At 40.0% G+C, this 26,947-nt stretch overlaps 2 protein-coding genes and 1 pseudogene across 3 annotated transcripts in view; 1 reads left to right on the plus strand and 2 right to left on the minus strand.

Annotated features, from left to right (window-relative positions):
• Nucleotides 1-12,947, minus strand: part of ADGRE3 (adhesion G protein-coupled receptor E3) — a 130,438-nt gene extending 117,491 nt beyond the window's left edge. The window contains exon 1 of the mRNA XM_082380574.1: nt 12,862-12,947. The gene's annotated coding sequence lies outside the window, so the exon portion shown is untranslated. The remainder of the gene's footprint in view (nt 1-12,861) is intronic.
• Nucleotides 1-13,660, minus strand: part of LOC309623581 (uncharacterized protein) — a gene marked incomplete at its 5' end in the record, with an annotated part of 53,439 nt that extends 39,779 nt beyond the window's left edge. The window contains one exon of the mRNA XM_082380587.1: nt 12,131-13,660. Coding sequence (XP_082236713.1) covers nt 12,956-13,660 — 705 coding nt within the window. The 3' untranslated portion in view covers nt 12,131-12,955. The remainder of the gene's footprint in view (nt 1-12,130) is intronic.
• Nucleotides 13,661-20,621: 6,961 nt separating this feature from the next.
• Nucleotides 20,622-25,274, plus strand: LOC309623573 (UDP-N-acetylglucosamine--peptide N-acetylglucosaminyltransferase 110 kDa subunit pseudogene; annotated as a pseudogene). Its single transcript has one exon. The product of its transcript is annotated as a UDP-N-acetylglucosamine--peptide N-acetylglucosaminyltransferase 110 kDa subunit pseudogene (transcript).
• Nucleotides 25,275-26,947: the final 1,673 nt, after the last annotated feature.

Consider the following 26,947-nt stretch of genomic DNA (forward strand, 5'->3'; position numbering starts at 1 on the left):
GCTACATACAGTTACCACCTATAAGAATACCCACTCCAGTCAGTAGAAATGCAGTAACGACAGCTTTCAACACTTCTTTCAACTTTGAATTTAAATACCAACATAATATTCTGCTCAAAAATCACAAAGCCAACTCCAGCAGAGAAAATGATCATACACTTACTAAGAAAATTAAACTGTAGATAACTGGATTGTCATTCTAAATTATGTTAGATGATTCACAAAAGGGAATTTATATGTAAACTGATTAATTTGTTTCTCCAAACCCATCCAAAAACTTTTTACCAAATAATCCTTAAGTAAATACTTCAAAGAGTTCAGCATTTAAGACATGCCTCCCGAAGGAAATATAATTGTATTATAAATAGCAAATTTCCCCATAACCACAAGGAAGATGTTCAGAATTCTCATCTAGTTAGTTGTCCATTGGTTTTATCTTACATGAGATAAGTAAAGTCCCTAAATCACTACCACTTAGTATATTAAAATTACTTATAGCATTATGAAAAGATGACCATGAATTTCTACTCTATATGGAGAAAGTATCAGGAGCCAGTGATTATCCAGTGATTGCTGAGAAAGGAATGCAAACTTTACTGCATTCTCTCTTTTTACACATACATACACACCCCACACACACACGCACAAAGATATTGTGTAGCCCTTAGGTATAATCAAATTAGGTGACCAATTAATTTTTTCTTAATCTGTACACAAATTTTTTTAACATTTTTATTTGTAACAGACCCAACCTTAACCAAAATGTCCTCCACTAAGTGATGGGTAAGGAAACTGTGGTACATCCATACTGTGGAATATTGCTCAGCAATAAAGGGTAACAGACTATTGATACTCTGAACAACTGTGATAGATCTCAAGGGCATTATGTTGAGTGAAAAAGAGCCAAGTTCAAAAGGTCACATAGTGTATGATTCCTTTTATCTAACATTCTCAAAATGACAAAATTATAGAGATGGAGAACAGATCAGTGATTGCCAGGGGTCAGGGTGGTAGGGGGAGGGAGTGGTGTGACTACAACGGGCAGCACGAGGGAGATCTGAGTGGCATCTGACATCTGTGATAGAACAGGTCTGTATCTTGATTATACTGGTGGCTACACAGATCTACACATGTGATGAAATGACACACACACACACACACACACACACAGTCACACACACCAATATAAAAATCCTGGTTTGATGTCATACTATAATTTTGTAAAATATAACCGTTAAAGGAAAAGTGGGTGAAGGATACGTGGGAGCTCTCTGTATTGTCTTTGCAACTTCCTGTGAATGTATACTTATTTATTGACTTTTAAATTTTTATTGGGGTAGAGTTTATTTACAATGTTGTGTTAGTTTCAGGTATACAGCAAAGTGAATCTGTTATACATATATATATATCTACTCTTTATTAGATTCTTTTCCCATATAGGCCATTACAGAGTATTGAGTAGAGTTCCCTGTGCTATACAGTAGGTCTTTATTAGTCATCTATTTTATATACAGTAGTGTGTATATGGGTGACCAATTAATTTCTTCGTCCTTAAGTATATACAGAAACTTTAAGTGAAAATCAGACTGTAGGATTATACAATTATAAATAAAATCATAATCCACAGTACTAATCATATTTCTAGTCTAATTATGCTTACTTATTGCCTTGTCCTCCTGACACTGATAACAGTAGAAGGTTTGGTGAAAGTTTTTCATGAAAGAAGAAATATTTCCTCCATTAAGCTGGTTAGGAACAGTGTGGTAGGAAATTATAACTCAAGTAATAACTTTTTTTTTATGAGGACAAAATAATCCAGAAAAAAACTTGGAATATTTATCTAATTTAAAAGCATACCTTTCCACAGAGAAATGTGAGAAATAAAATCATTAGTACATACGAATTCTTTCCCTTTTAGGGGTTAACTGAACACAAAATTTCTTAGAATTTTAAAACTCAGACTAGAAAGGAAATGGAAAAGATCTATTCATGTTCATTTATAACAACTTCTTAGGATATTAGTTAATCCTGCTAAATGTCAGTAGAACATTTTATGTAGCAATGAGAAATTACACTATTCTCTAATATATTTTTACAACCTCAGATGAACCTCAATCTTGTGTAACTGACTTCCTAAAAAGCTTGTGTAAATAACACTTTGCTAAATTGAATAATTTTACTTGCACGTAAATTAGATATTCTCGAAAGCAAACAACCACCCCAAAATCTGCTCTACACTTTAAAATTTTTACATTGCAATAAAGAACAAATTAATATGTAATTTATATTCTCATTGCTTGCTTACTATAATCATGATCTTTATGACAGATCTAAAAACATTGAGATTTTTAATTGAAAATGCCCACCAAATTTTTGGCATGATGGTTTTTTGAATTTCTCCAAATATAACAGCTTCAGAAGCTGATTCCATGTTAATCCCACCATGCTAGGCCAAACTTTAGCGGAATATTATAATATGTCCAGGCAGCAATATAGCTTAGACCTAGATATAATATAGAAGCCACAAGGTAATGCTCTCCTAAGCTTCATCTAATAAGGAAAAAACACATATAAACAAGTATTCGGTATTCAAAAAAGAATACCAAGAAGTGCAACCTAATCTTGAAAGATAAGCATAGAATATAATAATTCCCATATGAAGTCCAAACCTCAGAGAAAATAGTGGGTCAAATTCTTGGCAGATTTTAAATGTCTTGACCTTGTTGAGAAAAATGAATGTGAGCACCCCAATTGCACCTAGAATACGTATTCTGTGAGGGTTAAACAGAGCTCCTCAGACATAGCGGGGACTCAATAAATATTTATTGTGTAAAACAGGGAGAAAATGCATTCCTTTTACTCATCAACATACTGCCAACAACTACAATACCTGAAAACAAAAATTTCTTGAATGAACAGTTATCACTGAAATTACATTAAAGCGACACTCATCTTTGGCCATGTGTTAACCAAAAAGACAAAGAGTGGGCAAATGCAATCAACTGACCAGGTGTTTTTCAATAACAGGTCACTTCAATATGCAAAGAAAGAACAGAATTTTAAAATAAGTTTTTTAAAGCTATCGGATCAAAATATTGCAGAATATTGTAGCTTTTTTCCAAAACCTGATTTCTGAGCACAGTCTAACTCCCTAATTTACAATGCTAATGAAACTGCATTTAGCAATGTTTGCTAATCCTTGTTTAGTAAGTAGTAGACACTTAAATGAAATAACCTGACTTTAAGCAGGAAAAGGACAGTTGATTCTTTTCAGGGAGATGCACCAGAGTACCTCCAGAACACTTTGGAAGAAAGAAAATGACACAGTCACAGAACACTCAAAAATATCATAATTTGTTTATAGACTACCAGCTAATATATAAACAAATCAGTATTTTACTATGATCCTTTTACACATTCGTGGGAAGATCATTTGACAGGTTTACATAAGTATAGCAAAGTTCTTTAAGGTAACTGAGCAACTGAGCTCTACTAGTTTTTGTTATCTTCTAAGATACAAATATTACTTCATTAATCCAACTTATAAACTGATGTATTTAACTAGTAAAGTAATTACACAAGAAAAGTCATGAGAAACTTCATCACATAGACTCTATATAACACTTGCAGTATCATAACAATAACAATAAAAATACCATTTCTAATGTTACTTATGAAAGGATTCATGTTCCACACTATCAAAGAGGGCTTAGAGTAAGCACAAGTGACACTGAAAAACGCCACAACATCCTGAAAGAAATTGTTAAAATGGAGATTGAAATATCTTTTCTATTATACATCACATCAGCAAACCTAGAAAATGGAAAAGAGCCCAAGGAGGCATAAATTGAGAAGATACTGCACCTTGCTGCTTTGCCATGAGAGTGAAACATAAAAAGATACTATTTTGAATGCTGCTAAATTATCAAAGAATGGTAAAAGTTATGAATCACAATGCTATGGTTGAATGGAGCCTTATGATGCTTTATTATAAATGTAAAGCTTACCTTATCAAATAGGAAAATGCTAAAGACTCATTCTACCCAGATTTTAAGATTTCATGTGAAATTTTAATTTTAAAAATTAAATCTAAACTCTGTCTTAACAAAGTGGTAAGTACTTTAAGGACCAAGGGGAAGGCTTACTAATGACATAATAAGGTTTTGAAGTGCTAGGACATATTTATATACATATCTGAGGCCTGAATCACTGGGAATACCTGCAGCTATTTTCAGTTCTATGGACCCTAGAGTTGAGTTCCATTTAGCTTTCTCTTCACACCCCACCAAAGCGATTTTTGGCCTTTCTGTGACTTAACTGTATAAGCAATGGGATAACCCATTGTGCATGCTTTCCTGCCCCATAATTAATTGGGTTCCAAAAGCAACTCTCACCTGACCTGAGGTCGGGACGTAGAGAGTTACACGGCCCTTTGGGTCTTCCGTGCATGCCACCCGATCTTGGGCAGATTACTTAACTTCTCAAGAGAGAAAGAGAAATTATAAAAGTTTTCTATATTGAATTCCGGTGAAGACTAGTTGCTGACATAAAAGCTCAGTAAATAACTAATTTTACTAAGAATCATCTAGTCTACATAATGCTATAGAAACAATATGGTACTGGCAATAGAAACAGACACATAGACCAATGGAACAGAGGACCCAGAAATAAATCCACGCATATATGGTCAACTAATCTTTGACAAGGGTGCCAAGAATATACAATGGGAAAAGGACAGTCTCTTCTATACATGGTGCTGGGAAAACTGGATATCCACATGCAAAAGAATGAAACTGGACCCTTATCTTACATCATGCACAAAGTTAACTTGAAATGGATTAAAGACTTAAATTTAAGACCTGGAACTATAAAACGCCTAGAAGAAAACATAGGGAAAAAGCTCCTTGACATCAGTCTTGGCAATGATATTTTGGATATGATACCAAAAGCACAAGCAACAAAAGCAAAAATAAACAAGCAACTAAAAAGCTTCTGCACAGTAAAGGAAACAATCAACAAAATAAAAAGGCAAGTTATGGAATGGGAGAAAATATCTGCAAACCATACATCTGATAAGCGTATGGTTGTTTGGATATATACATTTGCTATGTCCAAAATATATATGGAATTCATATAACTCAATAGCAAAAAACACAAATAACCTTATTAAGTAATAGGCAAAGGATCTGAATAGACATTTTCCAAAGATGACATATAAATGGCTAATGAGGGTACACGAAAAAGTGCTCAACATCACTAATCACCAGTGAAATGCAAATTAAAACCACAATGAGATACCACCTCACACTTGTTAGAATGGCTATTGTCAAAAAGACAAGAAAATAAGAAGTGTTGGTGAGGATGTGGAGAAAAGAGAACCCTTGTATAACATTGGTGGGAATATAAATTGGTGGGAATGGAAAACAGTATGGAGGTTCCTCCAAAACTTAAACATAGACCTATCATATGATCCAGCAATCTCACTTCTGAGTATATACCCACAGGAAGTAAAATCAGTATCTTGAAAAGATATCTGCCCTCCCATGTTCTTTGCAGCATTATCCACGATAGCTAAGGTGTGGAGAACCTATGTGTCCACTCACGGAGGAATGGATAAAGAAAATGTGGTATACATATAAAATGCAATATTATACAGTCTTTTAAAGAAGGAAATCCTGCCATTCATAACAACATAGATGAACCTGGAGAACATTTTGCTGAGTGAAATAAGCCAGACAGAAAAACAAATACACAGGGAAAAACAAAAACAAATATGATCTCACTTATGTGCATAATCTAAAAATGTCTAATTCATGGAAGCAGAGAGTAGAATGATGGTTGCCAGGGACCGGGAAGTGGGAAAAGTGGGGAGGTCAAAGGGTACAAACTTTCAGTTAGGAGTAAGTTCTGGGAATCTAATGTACAGATGGTGACTACAGTCGATAATACTGTATTGTATACTTGGAATTTGCTAAGAATACATCTTAAGTGTTCTCAGCACACATCAAAAAAAAAAAAAAAGGCATCTATGCGAGCTGATGGATATGTTAAGTATCTTGATTGTGGTAATCATCTCACATTGTAAATGTGTACCAAATCATCACACTGTATACCTTAAAATATATAGAACTTTTGTCAGTTATACCTCAGTAAATAATAAACTTACTTTTCCTTTAATAAACTTACTTTTCCTTTTCATAGCGGAATCTTTTCCCTACCCAACCAAACTCTTAAAAAGCCCACCTGTATCATTTTAAAGATAGAGAAAATAAGATGCAAAGAGTTAAGAACTTACTATAAGTCAAATGTTAGAAGTGGAAATAGAACCCAAGTCTCTTGACTCCAAATCTAATATTTTTCAGTATACCTTTCTGTTTCTAAGCCTCTTTTATGGAACCATTTGGAAAATCATTTCTTTGGTCTTTAACTTGATAATTAATTCTAGAGAAAAAAGCCAGGTTATTCCATTAAGGAATAAATGTAGCCACTCACTGCTTCATTCCACCTTTACCAGAAATAAGACAATCCCCAAAGCAAATGTATAGAATCAGTTATAGGGCAACTCTAGTTGTCAGTCAGTGCTCATTCAATCCTATATTCAATAGTATCAACAGCAATCACTTTATTAGGTATATCATAGGTATTAACAAAGCTCATTAAGCCACAAAGAGTTCACTCATGTCTTGTTTGTTTTGCTCAAGAAAACAACTGCATAATAATTTTAGAAAATGCTTCACTAAATAATTGATATTTTAGTAATATAAAAGTTAAAATTAGCTATAGGGACTACTAACGGAAGTTCACCCTGTGGCCATACTGGCTAAATAAGGGGATATTACTGTCAGTAGTTGATAGGTATTTTATCTTTAGACACTAGGCAGCAAGTTTTAGCAGTTTTTGCCTTCTTGTTATGCAACATCCAAAAGTTTGATGGATTTCTGAATTCTAATAACTTGGAAGACAATTTTGGACGTCAACCTTCCCACACAATAATGGATCTCACTAGTTTCTTTAACTCATCCTTATTTTTGGTGAGCCATTATTAAGGTGCACCATAGTTGCATTGCATTAATTTACAAATATACAGAGTTCAAACCCACAAATTGCAGTGATATCTATTAGCTCTTGGTGGGGCTAAATTAACCTAGTACCAGTTGCCAGGACAATCACTTGAGACCAGAATCTCTGCTTAGTCATTCCTGAAGCATTTACCAGTTTACCACCATGTATAGCTAAGTTTTAATAATCATGGAGAAACATACTTCTCACTATAATACGATTCAAGAACAGCACAGATTCTAGAAGTACACAGGGCCAGGTACAACCAAGTCCGTATCCTTGACCCCTCAGGAACCAGGATTTCTCTCACACACACTGTTGCTCATACCCCCCTCTCCGTCTCTCTCCCTCTCTCTCTCTGACACATTCTTAGACATTCTGAAAATGTCAAAGCATACCCCAGCACACTGTAATAATGCTGTGGAACCAATAGAAAACCTATTCTTCAGTAATTCTTAGAGCTCAGAAATCACAGCTGATGACCAATATCAGTCTCTTTTTAATTAGGAGAAATAGGATAATCCTGTGGAATGAACGCTGGATCTGGAATCGGAAGATAGGATTTGAAATCCACTTTCTTGATGAATGAAAGTATATACTGCCTTATATATAGCAAAGCACTCAGATGTTTTCTTCCTTTGTACCTACAACAATTAGACATACAACGTAATATTGGGGAGGTTATTCAGGTACTCATGAACTTGCCTCGTCCTGCAAGCTGCCACAATAACATTCACCTGAGGTAAACAACACTGCTTAAAGGGATCTGCCGTGTTTGTTCTTACAAAAATGAAATACTAGCAAAGTATTTTTCCACAATTTGTTCATAATTAAGTATAATCCTGTTTTCTTTAGAATTACTATAAATCCATTATAATTTGTTTTGCAGAACAAGCACAAGTATTATCCTTCTAAAATCAACTGGATGACCCATGGAGTCATGGTCAGGTCTAGGGTTCAGATGAGAGGTAGAAAGGGAAAGAGATTGGCTTCTGGCTCTTCCATCAGCTTCTCACTCAGGTGTTTCACATCAATAGGTGAGCAGTGTTCTCTCTTTCCTCCACTGACTTTTGGCAAACCCAGTTAGAGAACAGCATCAGAGAAGCTCAACCTCTTGTTAAAATAAATAGAATATAGGACAGAAACAGCATCAGTGATTTGGTTTCTTTGACATTTAATGAGAGAACAAAATTATATATTGAAGACAAAAGACAACAGTGCCAGGCACAGACCCAGGACAGGTGCTGTGAAAAAGCCTATCGTGGTGGTGTCTGGGGATTGAAACTCTGGAGAAAAGACTAAAATTAAGAATAACAAAGTCATTAGTATATACTTCTTGGCAGATTATTAGCTGTATGTGGAAGCTTTGATAAAACAGGCTTTTAGCAATGTTTTAGATTTCAGATTTAAGAAAAATCCTCTCCTACTCGCCATTTGTTGAACACTGCCGTTTATTTCCATTGCTATTCATTGCCATGGAGCCCAATTACTCCTTTTTCTTATTCACATTTAGTCCACATTATCACAAATAAAAATCACAAGGATACCATTACCCTTCAACACTTCCCCGATGTATAAATCCTAATTTGCATTAAATCCTTGAAGCAACATACATTGCAGCGACTGAAATGTCCTTCTGTAAAAAGTACTGTAAATAATGAAAGAATTTTTAGCTCAATATATATACACGACTTTACATACAGTTAAACTGACCAAGGTGCTTTTATACACCCTAGGTATACAATATTCAATATGCTTAGAATAATCGTTATTTGAAAGGAATATAATCTTTGAACATAAAACAGTTTAAGAATTAAAAAACTTCTATAAATTCACTTATCTATTTGGCTATTGACCCACTGATGTGGAAATTTTACATACCATAATTAATGGGAAAACTTAGTTAATGAACGCTGCTGATACTTAGTGTAGTTCTCAAAGGCTGAAAACCTTTCCCAAAAATCAGTATCTGAAACCTGTCTCTTTAGGAAGAACAGTCAAAGCTTTAACTGTTTTCAGTCTAGTATAAGAAAGCTTTGAAACAAGTTAACTCTAAGCACTCAAGGAAAACTATTTTTAAAAGGGGGGGGACAAGAGGAGGACCTTAATTTTCAACAATATCGGCCTGAGAAGTAACTTTATAAGAGAATGTCTGAGTATCTTTAAAAAGAGAGAGAAAAAAAGTAATTTAAAATGCTGGAAGTCCACAAACTGAGCATAGCAGTAAAAAGGACTCGAGGGAAAATTTAATGAAAAATAAAAAACTGAAAGCAAATTATTTGATCAAAACACAGACACACACACACACACATACATGCACACACACTGCAGGCAGTCATTCAGCATTATATGCTAGCTGGCTTTGTACTTTCTTTTAAAATATAATCATAACTTCTTAATGTATAAAACAATAAGGCTCTCAAGGTACTCATGAAAAATTCTTATCAAATTTCACTCTAGAGTTAATGATATTAGGCATGTTAAATCAGGAATCAACACATGCTATTTTCCATAGCAGGAACTATATAAATTACAAGCTCTTCCACGTTTTTGTTATTAGGTTTGGTACACTTAAAAATAAGCGGTATTCTACATCGAGTGCTCTAACGCAACTCTTTTTATATCTTTTAGAATTTATAATTCATCTCAGTGCTCTATCCTTACAAAAAACCAAAAAAGGACCTGCAATTGCTATTTACTGTCTTGCACAATAAAATTGTATTTGTTCTGTTTTTGAATTCATAGGTTTTGCTTTATGAAGTTTTCAGAAAGAAGCAACTTTATTATATTTTGTTACTCATGATTTTAGCTTAAAGATCATTAATTTTAACACAACATCCTGCTATATTCTCATTTGGGTTGTTCTATTTATCTCAAAGGTAGACTTATGTATTACCATTACAAAAAAATAACTATTTGCATAATACTTCATGATTTTACATCTATTAAAAACACATCACAGGGAGCCTGAGGATGCATTCAGTAGCTTGTCATTCACCACTTCAAGACCCTTCAGAACTGAACAAGGGGGAGGGGGACATGTTGCTAAAGGCAGAAGAAATGAATATAAATAACAAACTTTGTAGTTTTAAAAATACAAAAGAAAATTTTTAAAATGCAAACAAAAATATGATCATATGCATAAACAAGATAATTTCAGTTTTTAAAACTCCATGTTCTCTATACAGAGCAAGGTGTTTGGAGATTTAAGTATCTTCTATTATGATACCCATTGAAATTATATAAAACTGTGCTACAAAAATAAAGAAAATTACCATCTTCTTGCTAGATTTTATAAATATATTAAAATTGTGCCTATTTACATAATTCAGCTATTCCTCAGCCTTGTGAAATAATCTGAGTATCATTTCTTTATTATTCTAGACTTAACCCTATAAATGTGCATATTAACAATGTTTCGGAGGGAGATAATAATGATCTAACATGTTAAGAAATTACAATTGTCTCATAACTTCTTCTTGGTAAAGCAATTACAAAGAAAATTGTTTACATCTTCTCTATTTTCTTCCATAACCACCAGTCCAGATCAAAAAAATACTGAATGCTGTTATGTCACCTCTAGTCCAAATGCTCATAGCACTTGAAGCTTTTTGTAAGCAATATGCTTCTATACTAAACACATATCCCTGAGCCACCACCCACCTAATTTAACAGTTTTAAATGTAGTTTCAAATGCAGCGTAATACCATCTTAAACACACACACACACACGGAGTGTGCAGAAAAGGAAGGAGGTGGAGAGCCAGAAATGGAGCACGTTGCTGTTTTTCATTCATGCAGTTTAGTGATGTCAGTGTCTGCAGCAGCAGCAGTGGCAGGAGACTTGACCTGTGGAGGCTACAATCCACTGAAGTCAGAACCTTGCAGAATTCAAAAGAAACTGAGTAGATAATTGTTTGCAAAATTGTTCAACTGTTCATAGCATGAATTTTAAATAGATAAGTAAAAAGAATAGATTAGTTGTATCGTTTTAACTTAGGTAGAGAGGAGCAAGGTGGGATGTGGAGAAGTAACAGAAAGGTAATATCATCAGGGAACCGGGGGCAGAAGAGCCTACATTCAAAATCATTTCAATGTAAGAAACGGACAAAACCACCTGGTGTTAAAAACAGCAGAAAGGCCTCTTCTATTCCCAATACAAGCTCTCTGACGCAGATCTGTCTCCTGAACAACCAGACTCAGAGAAGTGTTTTCATCATGATCGCGTTAAAATTGCATTCAACTCAGATGTGACATACTACGACAAAGAGGACAGTTTGAGCCTGGTCACAAATTTCATTAAAACTACTTGATGATGGACCTTGTAATTCCTAAGCAATTAAGAATGCAGAAAAACAAGTTGTACTACGATCTGTTGTAAGATGTGTTTATCAACAAAAGGGGAGGAGGTACTAGATGACCAATATATTGTTGCAGCAATTGCTGAAACTACTCACTATGCCCACAAAACCCTCGGAACACAGTCTTTCTGCAGTGCTTATATTATGGCTCTTACATTAGTCCCTAAAAGAAAATCCCCAAACTCAATCTATGTACTGTTGAAACTAAATCACTCAAAAATTTATGTAACTGCTGCCTTCTTTTCATTCTGTTACCTCTCATTTCATACAGTTCTAGAAAACGTGCAAAGGAGTTGCATATGGCATTAATCTGTTAGAAAATGGTGGCCTTTTCTATAAAATACAGCCAAAGATGTGTGTTCAGTTGTGGTCATTATTAGGGCGATCACGTTGTTTTCATTCATTCATTCAGGATTTGCTGGAGGATGTCAGTTTCTGCAGCTGGCTTGACCTGGGGGAGGAGCGGGGGAGCAAATTCCTTCTGGTGCATACTGATTACAGGATGCATTTCTCCGTGCTCCCGTACACACACCACCGCACTACATCCTACCCTGCCTCACCACCAAGTGCTCTGAAAACAAGGGCCTTAGCAACATGCTAATTACAGGTCAGAAATATTCAAACAAAACACCAAAACTGCAATCTATCTTAACACAATCACTTTCTCCAAGTCTAAGACCTTCAGCAAGAAAACGCCATTAAAAAAATTACACACACCACATAAACATTGCACAGGCTCCACTGTGATTCCCTTCCAAGCAGGGATTTCCCCTCGGTGTGATCCGTTCTCTCCACAACGCAGCAGCAGCATCTGTAGCCCTAGCGTGGCATCTAATAACATGAGCTACTCCTCCCTCCCTTAGGAGCTTTACATCCCTGTTTTGGCTAAACTTCCTTTTCTCCCCCAGGACTAAACTACATCATTCACCGTGTCCCTAAACATAAAGTAAACCACACCAAAACACAAAACATTAAGGGAAGCCGACAGCATCCACCAGCTCACCATTACCTGTGACACCTAAGAAACACGAAACTTGAGATCCTTTAACAGCTCAACTGAACTGTTAAGTGTACTTAAAAATAGAAGGGAAAAGGTGAGCACACTCCACAAATAGGTCCTTAGAAATTTACCATGAAAGTCTTGCGTTGGGCATAAACTGTTTCCAGTGCAGTACCGCCCTGATGCATATGACTATATAAAATTAGAGAAAAGAGGGAGCCCCCCCCAAAAAAAAGCCAAACCAAACACTATACGCTTCAATTGCACATCCAAAACTGTCCCGTCTACACACCCAACAGGATATCCTTACATCATAACTGGCGCCTCCACCTCCCCACCCCCAAAAAAGAAAAAAAAAAATTATCCCGGTAGGCACAGACACGTTATAGGAACTTTGTAGGAAAGCACAAAGAGGCTGTATTGATTACAACCACCACCTTACCTGCTGCCGGAGAGTTTGTGTGCGTGTTGTTTTTAAGTGTTTCGTCCAGCTCCTCCTTCCCCCACTACAAACAGCAAACACATGAGTGAGCTAATCAGCTCTTAAAGTGAAAAACCTTTCGATCCAGGCGAGTGATGGAAGATAAAAGCTGAGGGGCGGCAGGAGGGTCAAATAAAAGTTGCTCCGCAGTTCGCTCATCCAAGCCCCGCAGCGACCGCAGGGGGGTGAGGTTCCCAAAGCCACTTTCACACCTTCGAGAATGCACTAGCAAAGAGAAGCCCGGAGAGGCTGAAGTTTCCACGGAGGGCGCCGTCGGGGAGACGCAGCCCGGGAGGACGCAAGGGTTGGGCTCGCTACCTCTGCACACGGGCGAGCGGGGGCTCCGGCGCTCAGGTGAGTGGCTCCTCCGGTGGCTCTCTGGGGACCGTCTCGGGCGGCCCTTGGCCCGCGGCGCCTGCTCGGTCGGGGCCGCGGTCGGCGGCGGCGTCGGGCTGGGCGGGCTGGGGCCGCGAGCCGCGCCGGGCCCCGGGAGGCTGCCCAGCGAGGCGGCGGCGGCGGGCGGGCGCGTGGGACTGTGTCGGCTGCCCCGCAGGAGCTGGTAGGGCACCGTGGCGCGGATGGGCTGCAGCAGCCGGCCGGCTCCCGCAACCGGGGCGCAGCTCACGCCGCCGCCGCCCGCACCGTTCCCGCTCCCGGCGGCGGGGGTGGCGGGCGGGGAACCCGCGGCGCTGCGCCGCATCCTCTGCGGCGGGGGATGAGGAGTCTGAGAGGAACTGGAAGAGGAGGAGGCAGTGCACATGGTGGCTCCGCGGGCCCTGGACGATGCCGGCCAACACCGAGGCGCGGAGCGGGAGGCGCGCGAGCGTGTGGGAGCCGGCGCGCTAGTGCGTGCGAGTGTGTAAGGGGGAGGGGCGGGGGGATCGTGGAGGGGGAGGAGTCTCTCGGCTCCCCTTTCGCAACGCGCACCCCCGCCGCCTCAGCGAGGGGGGGAGGGGAAGGCTGCGAAAACTAACGTCCAACGGCCCCAACCACCCGACCGGGCTCGCTGTGGCGGTTACGGCCGGGGCCGCGAGGAGCACGGAGCCGCCGCCGCCGCCGCCGACTCGGGCATCGCGCTGACAGGGCAAAGGGGCAGCCGCCGGCATCACGCAGACTCGCGGGGCTGCACGCGCAGGAGAGCCCGGCAGCTGCAGGGAGGGCCGGGATCCCTGCTTCTGGGGACCTGGTAGGGGGAAAGGGCCTCGAGGTGCCTGGCTGAACGCGGAGCCGCGCCACCGCAAACGCCCCCGCCGCCGGCTCCTCTGCCCGCTCCTCACTCCATAAGGCACCTAACCTCCCAACCCGTAGCCCGCCCCCTGCACCGCCTCCCGGCGCTCGGGGCGGGCAGGTGACGCAACGAGAATTCCCATTGTCTCCGTCACTCTCCACCAGAACGCGAGTGATTGGTTTCCGGGTAGGAGTGAGAGGAGCACCTGCCAACGAAAGTGGGCGTCCTACTTTGGAGGCGGGATACGAAGGAGAGAAGGCGGAGAAGGGGGCTGTGCGTTGAAGGAGGGGCGTGAGAGTTGACAGGCTTTGAGGTGAGAGAGGGACAGTGATTGGGCTGCCCTGGGAGAGTGGGTCCGTGTGTGTCCTGCGCGTACCCCGACACCCACAGACGCGCACGCCCAGGGAAGCAGGTTGTGAGGGCTCCACCCTCCAGGGCCGTTTGTACCACTTGAGACAGAGGATACGTCAGGCAAACTTGACTTTGCAAGTACACCCGTTCTGGTGGTGGGATGTTTGAGAAGAATCCATCCCTTCCCCACTAATTTTAGTAATCTGAGTTTTTGTGTTGAGTAGACTAATCAAAAGAATGTAAGGCCATCAGAAGCAATGTCTGGGGGTTGGAATGAACACTGGGTGGATACTTTTACAGTTATCCTATGGAGTGAAAAGAGATCATCAAATCTTCTGTTCCAAGACAATAACTCTGAATTGCAGGGGTCAACAAGGAATTGTCCATCATTGCACCGTCAGTTAAATGGAGGTGTAATGGAGGGCACACCCTGTTGTCTTTTCCCAGAAGCAGATGGCCTCTTGGGAGAAATAATACCAGACTTGATGTAACAATCCACTGGGGCAAATTTAGTTTTTATTCTGCAGTGGAACTGAAGAGAAACTAAGATTTTGGATGACTGTCAGGAACCGAAGTTTACCCCACAGTAAACCAAGGTGTTAAACATTAAGCAGGAACAATTGATTGAAGGGTCCATATCAGATACCCTCCATTCGTTTCCATGAGAGAAAAAAGAAGTGGGAGATCAGATTGGTCTACTCTTGGTGTCTGCCCACACTGACAAGCTGCCTCTGATTTCAGGCACTAAATGCAGGGGTCAGTTTCACTTAGAGGAGCCATCCCTCTCAGCTTCATTGTGCCCTCAGAACAGAAAGCATAGTAGGTTCTGTAAAAACTGGATGAAACCACTTTCTCTGTAAAATGCAAGAATTGCACCCATGAATACTAGTGACAGTTCCTCACTTTATCACATAGTAGAATAACAGCTAACATTTACTGAGCATTTCATGTGTCAGCCACTGTTCTAAGAATGTTTTATGTGTTAATTCCGTCAATCCTCCTATAATCCACAAGGTACGATACTACTATTATCCCCATTGTGTTCACATGTATTTGCTTTCCAGAATAACATATATTAAATATAAATGTAGTAAAAACTTTACTCTTTTCAATTTAGTATAATTGACCTATTGTGTTATTTTTCCCATCTAAAATGAAAGATTTCCTCATTCATTAGGAAATTGCCTTCCTTCATGGGGAAAAAGAATGATAAATGGCTTCTTTCTGATGACTTTTTCAGAATATCAAGAACAAAAATTGACGGATTAAAATATGTGAAGTGTTTAAAAATGCTGGTAAATTTCCAAGTTGTCGATTTGATTATAGCATGGTTTCATAATAGAAATGTTATCTCTGGCCACTCCTAAATATAAGTATGTAACGACCCCAACACTTTAGATTACAGTAATTCTAAATTTATACCAAGCCACAGTCCTAATGATCAATACCTGATTTGGATCTAAAACCACCTACCTAGCCATATGTTAAAGTCTTTCTGTGTTTGTTCCAAACTGCCAACGCCAACTTAAATCAGACAACCAAAACAAATCTAAATGACACACACAGAGAACTAGTATGATCTTAAAATACTATTTTCGGTTGCTGATAAGTCACCATGACCTATCTGGAGGTTCAATCACCTTCTCTTTACTAAATATATCTTGGTTGCCTCTTAAACCTTTGTTCTCATGAAATAAATACTGATCTTTGTGTGTAAGGAATTCAGTCTCCAAACAAATCAAAGGTGGGCTAAAATCAACTAAAGCCAGTATCGGCTTTCCAATGTCCATTTGTTGAGTTCTTAACAGTATTTTATTCTCAGTGAGTTTGGGAGTGGGCTCCAAGGGTATGAAAAGAAGCTTTAGGAAAACATACCCCTCAGTAAATTGGGACCGCCCCCCCCCCTTAGAAGGAAGTGCGGATTGCTGGGCGAGAAGAGCATTGTTACCCGACTGTGCTAGCTAAGGGATGGTTAGGTCCCGTGCAGATTATCTCTATTTGTTGAATATAAGTGTAACAATCCCTGGAAGTTCTATATATGTTAATGTTGGTAATGACCTCTTTACTATGTTGACCTGCCTAGAAGAAGACAACACTGAAAGAGCAATTTGGTAGCATGGGAAATACCTTTGTTCTCAGTAACCCGTGTCTTGGCTGTTTGTGGAACAAGATTCCACCGTTAGCTAATCTGAAGTAGAACTATGACACTTACTTCTTGCTTCATATATGGTAATGGACTATACTTTAGGTTCCATTAAAACTTGGAATCATTGGCTACCTCTGATGAATATGTAGCCCCATGTGAAGAGAGAATGAGATAACTAACGGGCCTACAGAGCTACCAAAACCTCCCTCTTCTAGTTTCATCCAGGTTTGCCAGGGGATGCATCCAAGCCCCAACCAAATCTAAGAGGCAGTCCAGGCTGTCAGTATCAGAAATGAGGTCACAGCTGAGAGAGAACACTAAACAGATCTGCACTGATGTTCATCTTCAGCTGATTAAACTCTCTTGTAGGTGGATTCTTTATAGCAGCAACAAAAAGAGCCTTGCCTGAATTTTTGTCCCTGGCAGATGCTTACAGTAAAACTCCTTACTCCTTGTGACAGGCTACGTGCACCTTTGCACTAGGTGTTCCCTCTGCCTGAGCAGTTCCTACCCCAGTTACCCACATGGCTTGCTCCCTCATTTCCTCCAGGTCTTCACTCAGATGTCATCACCTTCCCAATAAAAGCTTTTCTGAAAACTCTATTTTAAAATTGCAAGCACCCCCTAGATGTTCCCTACTCTCTTCCTTTTTTTTTCCCCAGAGCACACATCACCACCTACCTATTGTATATTTTAATTATTTTTTGTTCTGTCCATGTAGAATGTAAGAGCCATGAAGGCAAGACTTTTTATCTGTTTTATTCCTGCTGACTCTCCACAATAGTGCTTGGTACCTGTTAGACAATATTTGCTCAATGTTGTTGAAAAGAGTAGCAAATTTTAACCAGTGTTTGTCCCATGAACTAAACTGTGCCTTTCATCAGAAAAAAAAAAATTGATAATAAGAAGTATATCACTGTTGCAAAGACATAGCCACAGAGTAGAAAAATGTTCCATGTGGCTTTTTAAACTAAACAGATATTCGCACTGGGGCCAGCATTCAAAAGGGAAGCATATCTTGTATTATGATCCTTATACAGGCAAAGTGAAAAATACTAGTCCTAAGAGGGGTGGGATAAGGAGGGCGGGAGGGAGGGTGACGCGAGAGGGAGGAGATATGGGAACATATGTATCTGTATAACTGATTCACTTTGTTATAAAGCAGAAACTAACACCATTGTAAAGCAATTATACTCCAATAAAGATGTTTAAAAAAAAAATACTGGTCCTAGTGGCTCTTGGAGGCTCATCAGATGTTGAAAATGGAAACTGAAATTGGTAATGGAGAAAAGGCAGTTGAAATTTGCAGGAAAAAAAAATAACCAACTGAAACTGACAGAGAAGGACAGTTGAGGATCCCTTAGAGAGTGACATCTGCTGGTATGTAGTTAGTTCTATCTCTCTGTTAGGAGCAGTTCTCAAGAGGCCTGTGTAAGGAAACTGAAAAATATATATATTTAATTAAGTAGAAAGGGACATTTAATGTAAGTAATAAATATTTTACCTTGTTTCTTTCCCCCCCAGCTTTATTGAGATATAATTGACATAAAAGATTGTGTAAGTTGAAGGCGTGTAATGTAATGATTTGATACGGGTATTTAGTGCAAAATGATTAACACGATAAGCTTACTTAACACATCCATCACCTCACATAGTTATAAACGTTTTTTATGATGAGAACTTTTAAAATCTATTCTCTTAGTAGCTTTTAAATATACAATATACTGTCGTTAACTATAGTCACCATGCTGTACATTACGTCCCCTGAACTTATTCATCTTATAACTTGAAGTTTATACCATTGACCACCCTCACCCATTTCCCCCACTCCCCAGCCCCTGCTCCTATTCTCTGTTTATATGAGTTTGGATTTTTTTCGATTCCACATGTAAGTGAGATCATATAGTATTTGTCTTTCTCCATCTGACTTACTTCACGTGTCATAATGTCCTCAAGGTTCATCCATGTCATCACAAATGGCAGGATTTCATTCTTTTTATGGCTGAATAATATTCCATTGTGTATATATACCACAATTTTTTTCCATTCATCCATCAGTGGACACTTGGGTTATTTTCATATCTTGGCTGTTGTAAATAGTGCTGCAATGAACATGGGAATGCACATATCTCTTTGAGTTATTGATTTCATTTCCTTCAGATATATACCCAGAAGTGGGATTGCTGGATCATATGGTAGTTCTATTTTTAAGTTTTTGAGGAACCTCCATAATGTTCTACATAGTGGCTGCACCAGTTTACAATCCCGTCAACAGTGCACAAGGGTTCCCATGTCTCTATAGCCTCACCAGTACTTATTATTGCTTAACTTTTTGATAATAGCCATTCTAACAAGTGTGAGGTGGTATCTCATTTCGGTTTTAATTTGTATTTCTCTGATGATTAGTGATGTTGAGCCCCTTTTCATATACCTGTTGACCGTTTGAATATCTTCTTTGGAAAAAATGTCTACTCAGATCCTTTGCCCATGTTTAATGGGATTGTTTGGGTTTTCTGCTATTGCATGAGTTGCTTATATATTTTGGATATGAAACCCTTATCAAATATGTTGTTTGCAAATATTTCTCCCATTCTGTGGGTTGTCTTTTCGGTTTTGTTGATTGTTTCTTTTGCTGTGCAGAAGGCTTTTTAGTTTGATATAGTTTCACTTGTTGATTTTTGCTTTTGTTGTGATGCTTTGGGTGTCATAACCATAAAATCCTTGATAAGACTAATGTCAAGGAGCTTTTCCCTATGTTTTTTTTTTTTTTTTAAAGATTTAACTTTATTTTTGGCTGCGCTGGGTCTTTGTTGCTGTGCACGGGCTTTCTCTAGCTGTGGCGAGCAGGGGCTATTCCTCATTGCAGTGCACGGGCTTCTCCTTGTGGTGGCTTCTCTTGTTGAGGAGCACAGGCTCTAGGTGTGTGGGCTTCAGTAGTTGCGGCGTGTGGGCTCGGTAGTTGTGGCACACAGGCTCTAGAGCGCAGGCTCAGTAGTTGTGTTGCACGGGCTTAGTTGCTCCGCGGCACTTGGGATCTTCCCGGACCAGGAATCGAACCCGTGTCCCCTGCATTGACAGGCAGATTCTTATCCACTGCGCCACCAGGGAAGTCCCTATGCTTTGTTTTTAAAAGAAGTTCAGAAGAGGCAAGAGAAAGAGGGGGTATCTTGTTTTTTAACTGATAAATATCAAAAGAGTATGTATGCAATTATTCCTACCTGGATAGAAAATAGTGATGAGGACCACCAATTTTTCAGCTTTCATCTCCACAGCAATTCCTATTGCCAAATATGATGCCAGGGGCACATCCCCTAAGCTGATACATAAGTAGAGTTTTATCATTTAACTAAAAGACTATATTGAACAAAGCCAACACATTCAGAGGCTAAATAAAGATTTGGGGACCAGAAACCTGCAAATATTCTCTCTTTGCTGTGACATTTCATTTGTTTTAGTTCCAAACATGGTGTCAACAGTACATGAGAGCAGTAGTGGTCCTATGAAGAGACTGTGCTTGATTATCATAATACTATTTTTTTTTTAAGTGAGAGTTTGGAGTGATTAAAATGTGTTGATTAATTTCCTCCTCTGTGACTGAATTTTACTTTTTACCACATAAGTGTGTTGAGTGACTGTTGTTAAGGTGCAGTCAACTCATCAGCAGCGCTTGACTAGAGAAGTTATTAAAATTATTTTACACTTTTTATAGCACAGTGTCCTACCAAGTATCCTATTGAAAAGGTTTCCAGTGTCCTACCAAGCATCCTATTGAAAAGGTTCATATTAATATATTTAATAGGCCTACATGAGGACTTAATAGCAATAATACTAGCATCAGGCCTTAGTGACTCCTCATCAAGTCACTTATTAAATGCCTTCAAAGTGCGACGCTCTTGTATACTCTGTAAGGGATCCTTGTTTTCACACTTAGTCTTCAGTAGTTGCGGCACACGGGCTTCAGTAGTTGCGGCCCGCGGGCTCAGTAGTTGTGGCGCACAGGCTCAGTTGCTCCGTGGCATGTGGGATCTTTCCGGACCAGGGCTTGAACCCCTGCACTGGCAGGTGGATTCTTAACCACTGATCCACCAGGGAAGTCCCTAACCTCCTCCTTTAAGCCTAGGCAGTAAAAGCTCCCTGAGATGCTGGACTACTGTCCTCTGTTGTTTTCCCCAAACCCTTTGCAAATGATCTCTTGACTACAGTCTCCTTAATTACGGTACATTTGAGTGTGCCACCTTTCTCTTTCAGGGATTCTGACTTATACTGATAGGTAAGAAATGCCTGGGGGAGAGTTAAATTTGAGTCACCTGAGTAGAGGTGGTAATTGGAGCTGTGGGTATAAATGTGAATATCTTGGGAGACAGTGTAGAGAAGGAAGGGGCCCTGAGGAACTCAAACATGTAATGGCTTTCAGAGGAGGATAATCTTGCAAAGGAATTGTAGAAGTAGCAACCAAAGTGAGGTGAAAAATCAGGGCAGTGTGTGTCACAGAAGTCAAAGGAGGCAAAGGGAAGAAAAAGAGTGTTGGTAGTCAAGATTATCAGTTGGTCCTGCAAAGTCATTGGATTTAGTGACTTATACCATCGTGAATCTGTTACATATTTTCTGTGCTCCCTCTGAATAATGATTTAAATTTTCTTACATTAACTTATCTATAATTTATCTTAGGTAAATACAGTCAAATTTGTTTTAGAACGTATTTTAAGGTAAAAAATTAACTACCCTTCCTTAAGCATTATTCCAACATTATTTATTTTATACTTTCTCTATTACCATTATTTCCTCCCACATTCACTGTTTCTAAAAATATAAAGAGATGTTTGAGCACTTTCTACTAGATGTTTAAGAGCTTTCTATTTGACTGTATCATAGTGGTTCAACGGTTGTCGCTTTAGCATTCATTTAAAAATGTATCCATTAGAACAAGTCTAACCTCTTAATTTTAATTTTCAGAATTCTATTATCAGTAGCCCCATTTATTCTTCCAGATAAACTTTATATTTTTTTAACATCTTTATTGGACTATAATTGCTTGACTATGGTGTGTTAGTTTCTGCTTTATAACAAAGTGAATCAGTTATACATATACATATGTCCCCACATCTCTTCCCTCTTGCATCTCCAGATAAACTTTAGAACCATTTTATCAATTAAAGAAGACTTCATTGTGATTTTTTCAAGACCGTGAGAGATAGATGGCCAACCAGAGTTCCTAAGGTTCCGTGTATGTAACTGTTGCCGCCGCTTAAGCCTGCCAAAGCAGTGGTACGGCTGCTGCCCTTGTATTTGCTACCTCTAGAAACATTCTTGCCAGTAGTGGCGGCAGCAGGACTCAATTACCCTCTTTTCGCACTCCCTCCAGAAGCTCCAGATGGCGTCTTCCGTGGGCAACGTGGCCGACAGCACAGACCCAACGAAACGTATGCTTTCCTTCCAAGGGTTAGCAGAGTTGACACATCGAGCCTATCAGGCGGGAGATTTTGAGGCAGCTGAGAGACACTGCATGCAGCTCTGGAGACAAGAGCCAGACAATACTGGTGTCCTTTTATTACTTTCATCTATACACTTCCGGTGTCGAAGGCTGGACGGATCTGCCCACTTTAGTACTCTGGCAATTAAAAAGAACCCTCTTCTGGCAGAAGCCTATTCGAATTTGGGGAATGTGTACAAGGAAAGCGGGCAGTTGCAGGAAGCAATCGAGCATTACCGGCATGCGTTGCGTCTCAAACCAGATTTCATCGATGGTTATATTAACCTGGCAGCCGCTTTGGTAGCAGCAGGCGACATGGAAGGGGCAGTACAAGCTTACGCCTCTGCTCTTCAGTACAATCCTGATCTGTACTGTGTTTGCAGTGACCTGGGGAACCTGCTCAAAGCCCTGGGTCGCTTGGAAGAAGCCAAGGCATGTTATTTGAAAGCAATTGAGACGCAACCGAACTTTGCAGTAGCTTGGAGTAACCTTGGCTGTGTTTTCAATGCACAAGGGGAGATTTGGCTTGCAATTCATCACTTTGAAAAGGCTGTCACCCATGACCCCAATTTTCTGGATGCTTATATCAATTTAGGAAATGTCTTCAAAGACGCACGGATTTTTGAACGAGCTGTGGCAGCTTACCTTCGTGCCCTAAGCTTGAGTCCAAATCATGCAGTGGTACATGGCAACCTGGCTTGTGTATACTATGAGCAAGGCCTGATAGATCTGGCAATAGACACGTACAGGCGAGCTATTGAATTGCAACCAAATTTCCCGGACGCTTACTGCAACCTAGCCAACGCTCTCAAAGAGAAGGGCAGGGTTGCCGAAGCAGAAGATTGTTATAATACAGCTCTCTGGCTGTGTCCCACCCATGCAGACTCTCTGAATAACCTAGCCAATATCAAGCGAGAACAGGGAAACACTGAAGAGGCAGTTCGCTTGTATGGTAAAGCATTAGAAGTCTTCCCAGAGTTTGCTGCTGCCCATTCAAATTTAGCAAGTGTATTGCAGCGGCAGGGAAAAGTGCAGGAAGCTCTGATGCATTATAAGGAGGCTATTCGAATCAGTCCTACCTTTGCCGAGGCCTACTGTAATATGGGAAACACTCTAACGGGGATGCAGGATGTTCAGGGAGCCTTGCACTGTTATACTCGTGCCATTCAGATTAACCCTGCATTTGCGGATGCCCACAACAATCTGGCTTCCATTCACAAGGATTCAGGGAATATTCCAGAAGCAATTGCTTCTTATCGCACTGCTCTGAAGCTTCAACCTGATTTTCCTGACGCTTATTGTAATCTGGCTCATTGCCTGCAGACTGTCTGTGACTGGACAGACTATGATGAGCGCATGAAGAGGTTGGTCAGCGTTGTGGCTGACCAGTTAGAGAAGAACAGGTTGCCTTCGGTGCAGCCTCATCACAGCATGTTATATCCTCTTCCTCACAGCTTCAGGAAGGCTATTGCCGAGAGGCATGGGTACCTCTGCCTGAATAACATCAGTGTCCTTCACAAACCACCATATGAACATCCAAAGGACTTGAAGCTCAGTGATGGTCGACTGCGTGTAGGATACGTGAGTTCTGACTTTGGGAACCATCCTACTTCTCATCTTATGCAGTCTATTCCAGGCATGCACAATCGTGATAAATTTGAGGTATTCTGTTATGCCCTGAGCCCAGATGATGGCACAAACTTCCGAGCGAAGGTGATGGCAGAAGCCGATCATTTCGTTGATCTTTCTCAGATTCCATGCGATGGAAAAGCAGCTGATCGCATCCATCAAGATGGTATACACATCCTCGTAAATCTGAATGGTTATACCAGGGGTGCTCGAAATGAACTCTTTGCTCTCAGGCCAGCTCCTATTCAGGCAATGTGGCTGGGGTACCCTGGGACTAGTGGCGCGCTTTTCATGGATTATATCATCACTGATCAGGAAACTTCACCTGCTGAAGTTGCTGAGCAGTATTCTGAGAAACTGGCTTATATGCCCCATACTTTCTTTATTGGTGATCATGCTAATATGTTCCCTCACCTGAAGGAAAAAGCAGTCATCGATTTTAAGTCCAATGGGCACATTTATGACAATCGAATTGTGCTGAATGGCATCGACCTCAAAGCATTTCTTGATAGTCTACCAGATGTGAAAATTGTCAAGATGAAATGTCCTGATGGAGGAGACAAAGCAGACAGCAGTAATATAGCTCTTAATATGCCTGTCATTCCTATGAATACGACTGCAGAAGCAGTTATTGAAATGATTAACAGAGGACAAATTCAGATAACAATGAACGGATTCCGTATTAGCAATGGACTGGCAACTACCCAGATCAACAATAAGGCTGCCACTGGAGAGGAGGTTCCCCGTACCATTCTTGTAACCACACGTTCTCAGTACGGGTTACCGGAAGATGCCATTGTGTACTGTAACTTTAATCAGTTATATAAAATTGACCCATCTACTTTGCAGATGTGGGCAAATATTCTGAAGCGTGTTCCCAATAGCGTACTGTGGCTGTTGCGTTTCCCAGCAGTAGGAGAACCTAATATTCAACAGTACGCGCAAAATATGGGCCTTCCCCAGAACCGTATCATTTTTTCACCTGTTGCTCCTAAAGAGGAACATGTTCGGAGAGGCCAGCTGGCTGATGTCTGCTTGGACACTCCACTCTGTAATGGACACACCACAGGGATGGATGTCCTTTGGTCGGGGACACCCATGGTGACTATGCCAGGAGAGACTCTTGCTTCCCGAGTTGCAGCTTCCCAGCTCACTTGTTTAGGCTGTCTTGAGCTTATTGCTAAAAATAGACAAGAGTATGAAGACATAGCTGTGAAACTGGGAACTGATCTAGAATACCTGAAGAGAATTCGTGGCAAAGTCTGGAAGCAGAGAACATCTAGCCCTCTGTTCAACACCAAACAATACACAATGGAACTAGAGCGCCTCTATCTACAGATGTGGGAGCATTATGCAGCTGGCAACAAACCTGATCACATGATGAAGCCTGTTGAAGTCACTGAGTCGGCCTAAATAATGACTTGTGTGCACAGGAGAATTACCCCTGTACCTGAGCCTCAACCTTCTGGGGGAAAGGGAACTAGATACGTTACTTTGTACTTACCTTTGTAGCAATATCATGTGGCAGATGGGTGACAGACAGTGATAACAAATAGAACAGCCAGACTTGCTTCCTGCATGATCATGACAGGGAGAGACACAAGAGATGGGAGACTGCTGTTCCACAAGGAGTCTCCGTAGAATTTTGCGGCAGCCAAGTGTTGCCTAAGTCTGGAAGGTCTGATCGCCCTTGGTCTTCCATGGGATGGGTGGTTAGTGTGGAGGGGAGATGGAGATTGCCCAGTCTTCTGAATTAAGTTTTTCTTTATATTTGGGGTATTGGAGCAATTAAAAATGTTTGCTTTCAGGTGTTTTTATTCTTGTGAAGTGTATGTGATTCTCTTGAGATAAGGTTTTAAGCTAAAATATTCCTTGTTTTAGTTTCTGAACTCTACAGATAAATGGGGACTTTGCTGGTGTAGTCTTTTTATAGGTTTAATACACCACTTGAGCCTATATCAGTCATTTTAGTGTCTGACATGTTTGGAACTATCAGTGCTTTGTTGGTTTATGGCTTAAATTCTTTTTCTGGTCCGTTTCCTTCTTCCCTTCCCCCCACTTTAAACATTTTCCTGTAACCTGGCTAACAAAAAACCAAGTCTGATTCAAAACCTCCCAGAGTGTTTCTCTTAAACACATCATCTGGTGCCAAATGAAGATTCTTAGGAGTGATTATTAATTAGGAAGGGCACAGTTGTGGTACTGTCACTGATGATAATAATAATGGATTTTTGGCCTAGAGTTTTGACCTACTTCACCAGTGTTTTACCATTGACTGCCCCTCTATGCTGCTTCCAAAAGTGATAGTGTGTGATAAGATTTTTACTTTTACTTCTAAAGTTTGTGTGTTTTTTTAAAGTGAGTCCTGTTCTTCCTGTTTCTTTCAGCAGAAATGAAATCCCAGGTAAGTACAAGTACTCAAATATTTGATCAGTAAGTCACAGTTATCTCCAGTACATTAAATAACTTTCATCAAAAAACATGTTATAGGTAAAAAGCTCTGGAGGACCAGCTATGTATATGATTATTATGTTTCAGACCTTCTAGGGTGTTATATATAATAACTTGTCTTCTGGACGTGGTCTTGAAGTCTTTATGGATTCAGCCTCAGTAGTAGCGAACTGCACTGCTACTTGGTTTGGAGTATAAATTAGACTTAAGCCCTCCTGGAGGTTGAGTTTTTGGTATTGAAAACCATAGGAATGAAATTATTGTATTTCAACAAAGGATTGAGGGCTTGAGGCTTAAACAAGCCAACATATGAATATATGTTTTTGTCTTGCTGTACTGCACATATGCTGTCTAGTAACAGATATTTTGTCTGCTAGTAGGGTTCTAGATTCTGCCTTTCCAAAGCGCTGAGGCAGTGCGCCTATTCTGTAGTTGCAGCTGATGCCTGAATGTATCCTAGCTGACAAATGATTGATTAATAAGAACTTGAATTTCTGAAAGATTTGTACTGTTAACCAAAATCTGAGCAAGGAGTCTCAAATGTAATTCTTAGCCAGAATTACATGTTAATGAACGATTTAACAGTGTAAATCAAGGAACATCAGTGTAGGGATTTCTTTTAATTTATTTTTTACCTGCTTGAAATAATCAGTTAAAGGTTGCCAGCTTGGTTGCAGATGAACGGACGTTTGAAGTTCACCAAACTACTTCATGTGGAATAGGAGAATAGACTTCCAGCGCCCTCAAGGCTGTGACCTTGCAGCCATTTTAC

This window comes from Balaenoptera borealis, assembly GCF_965194805.1.
Source record: "Balaenoptera borealis genome assembly, chromosome: 2".
Lineage (NCBI taxonomy): Eukaryota > Metazoa > Chordata > Mammalia > Artiodactyla > Balaenopteridae > Balaenoptera > Balaenoptera borealis.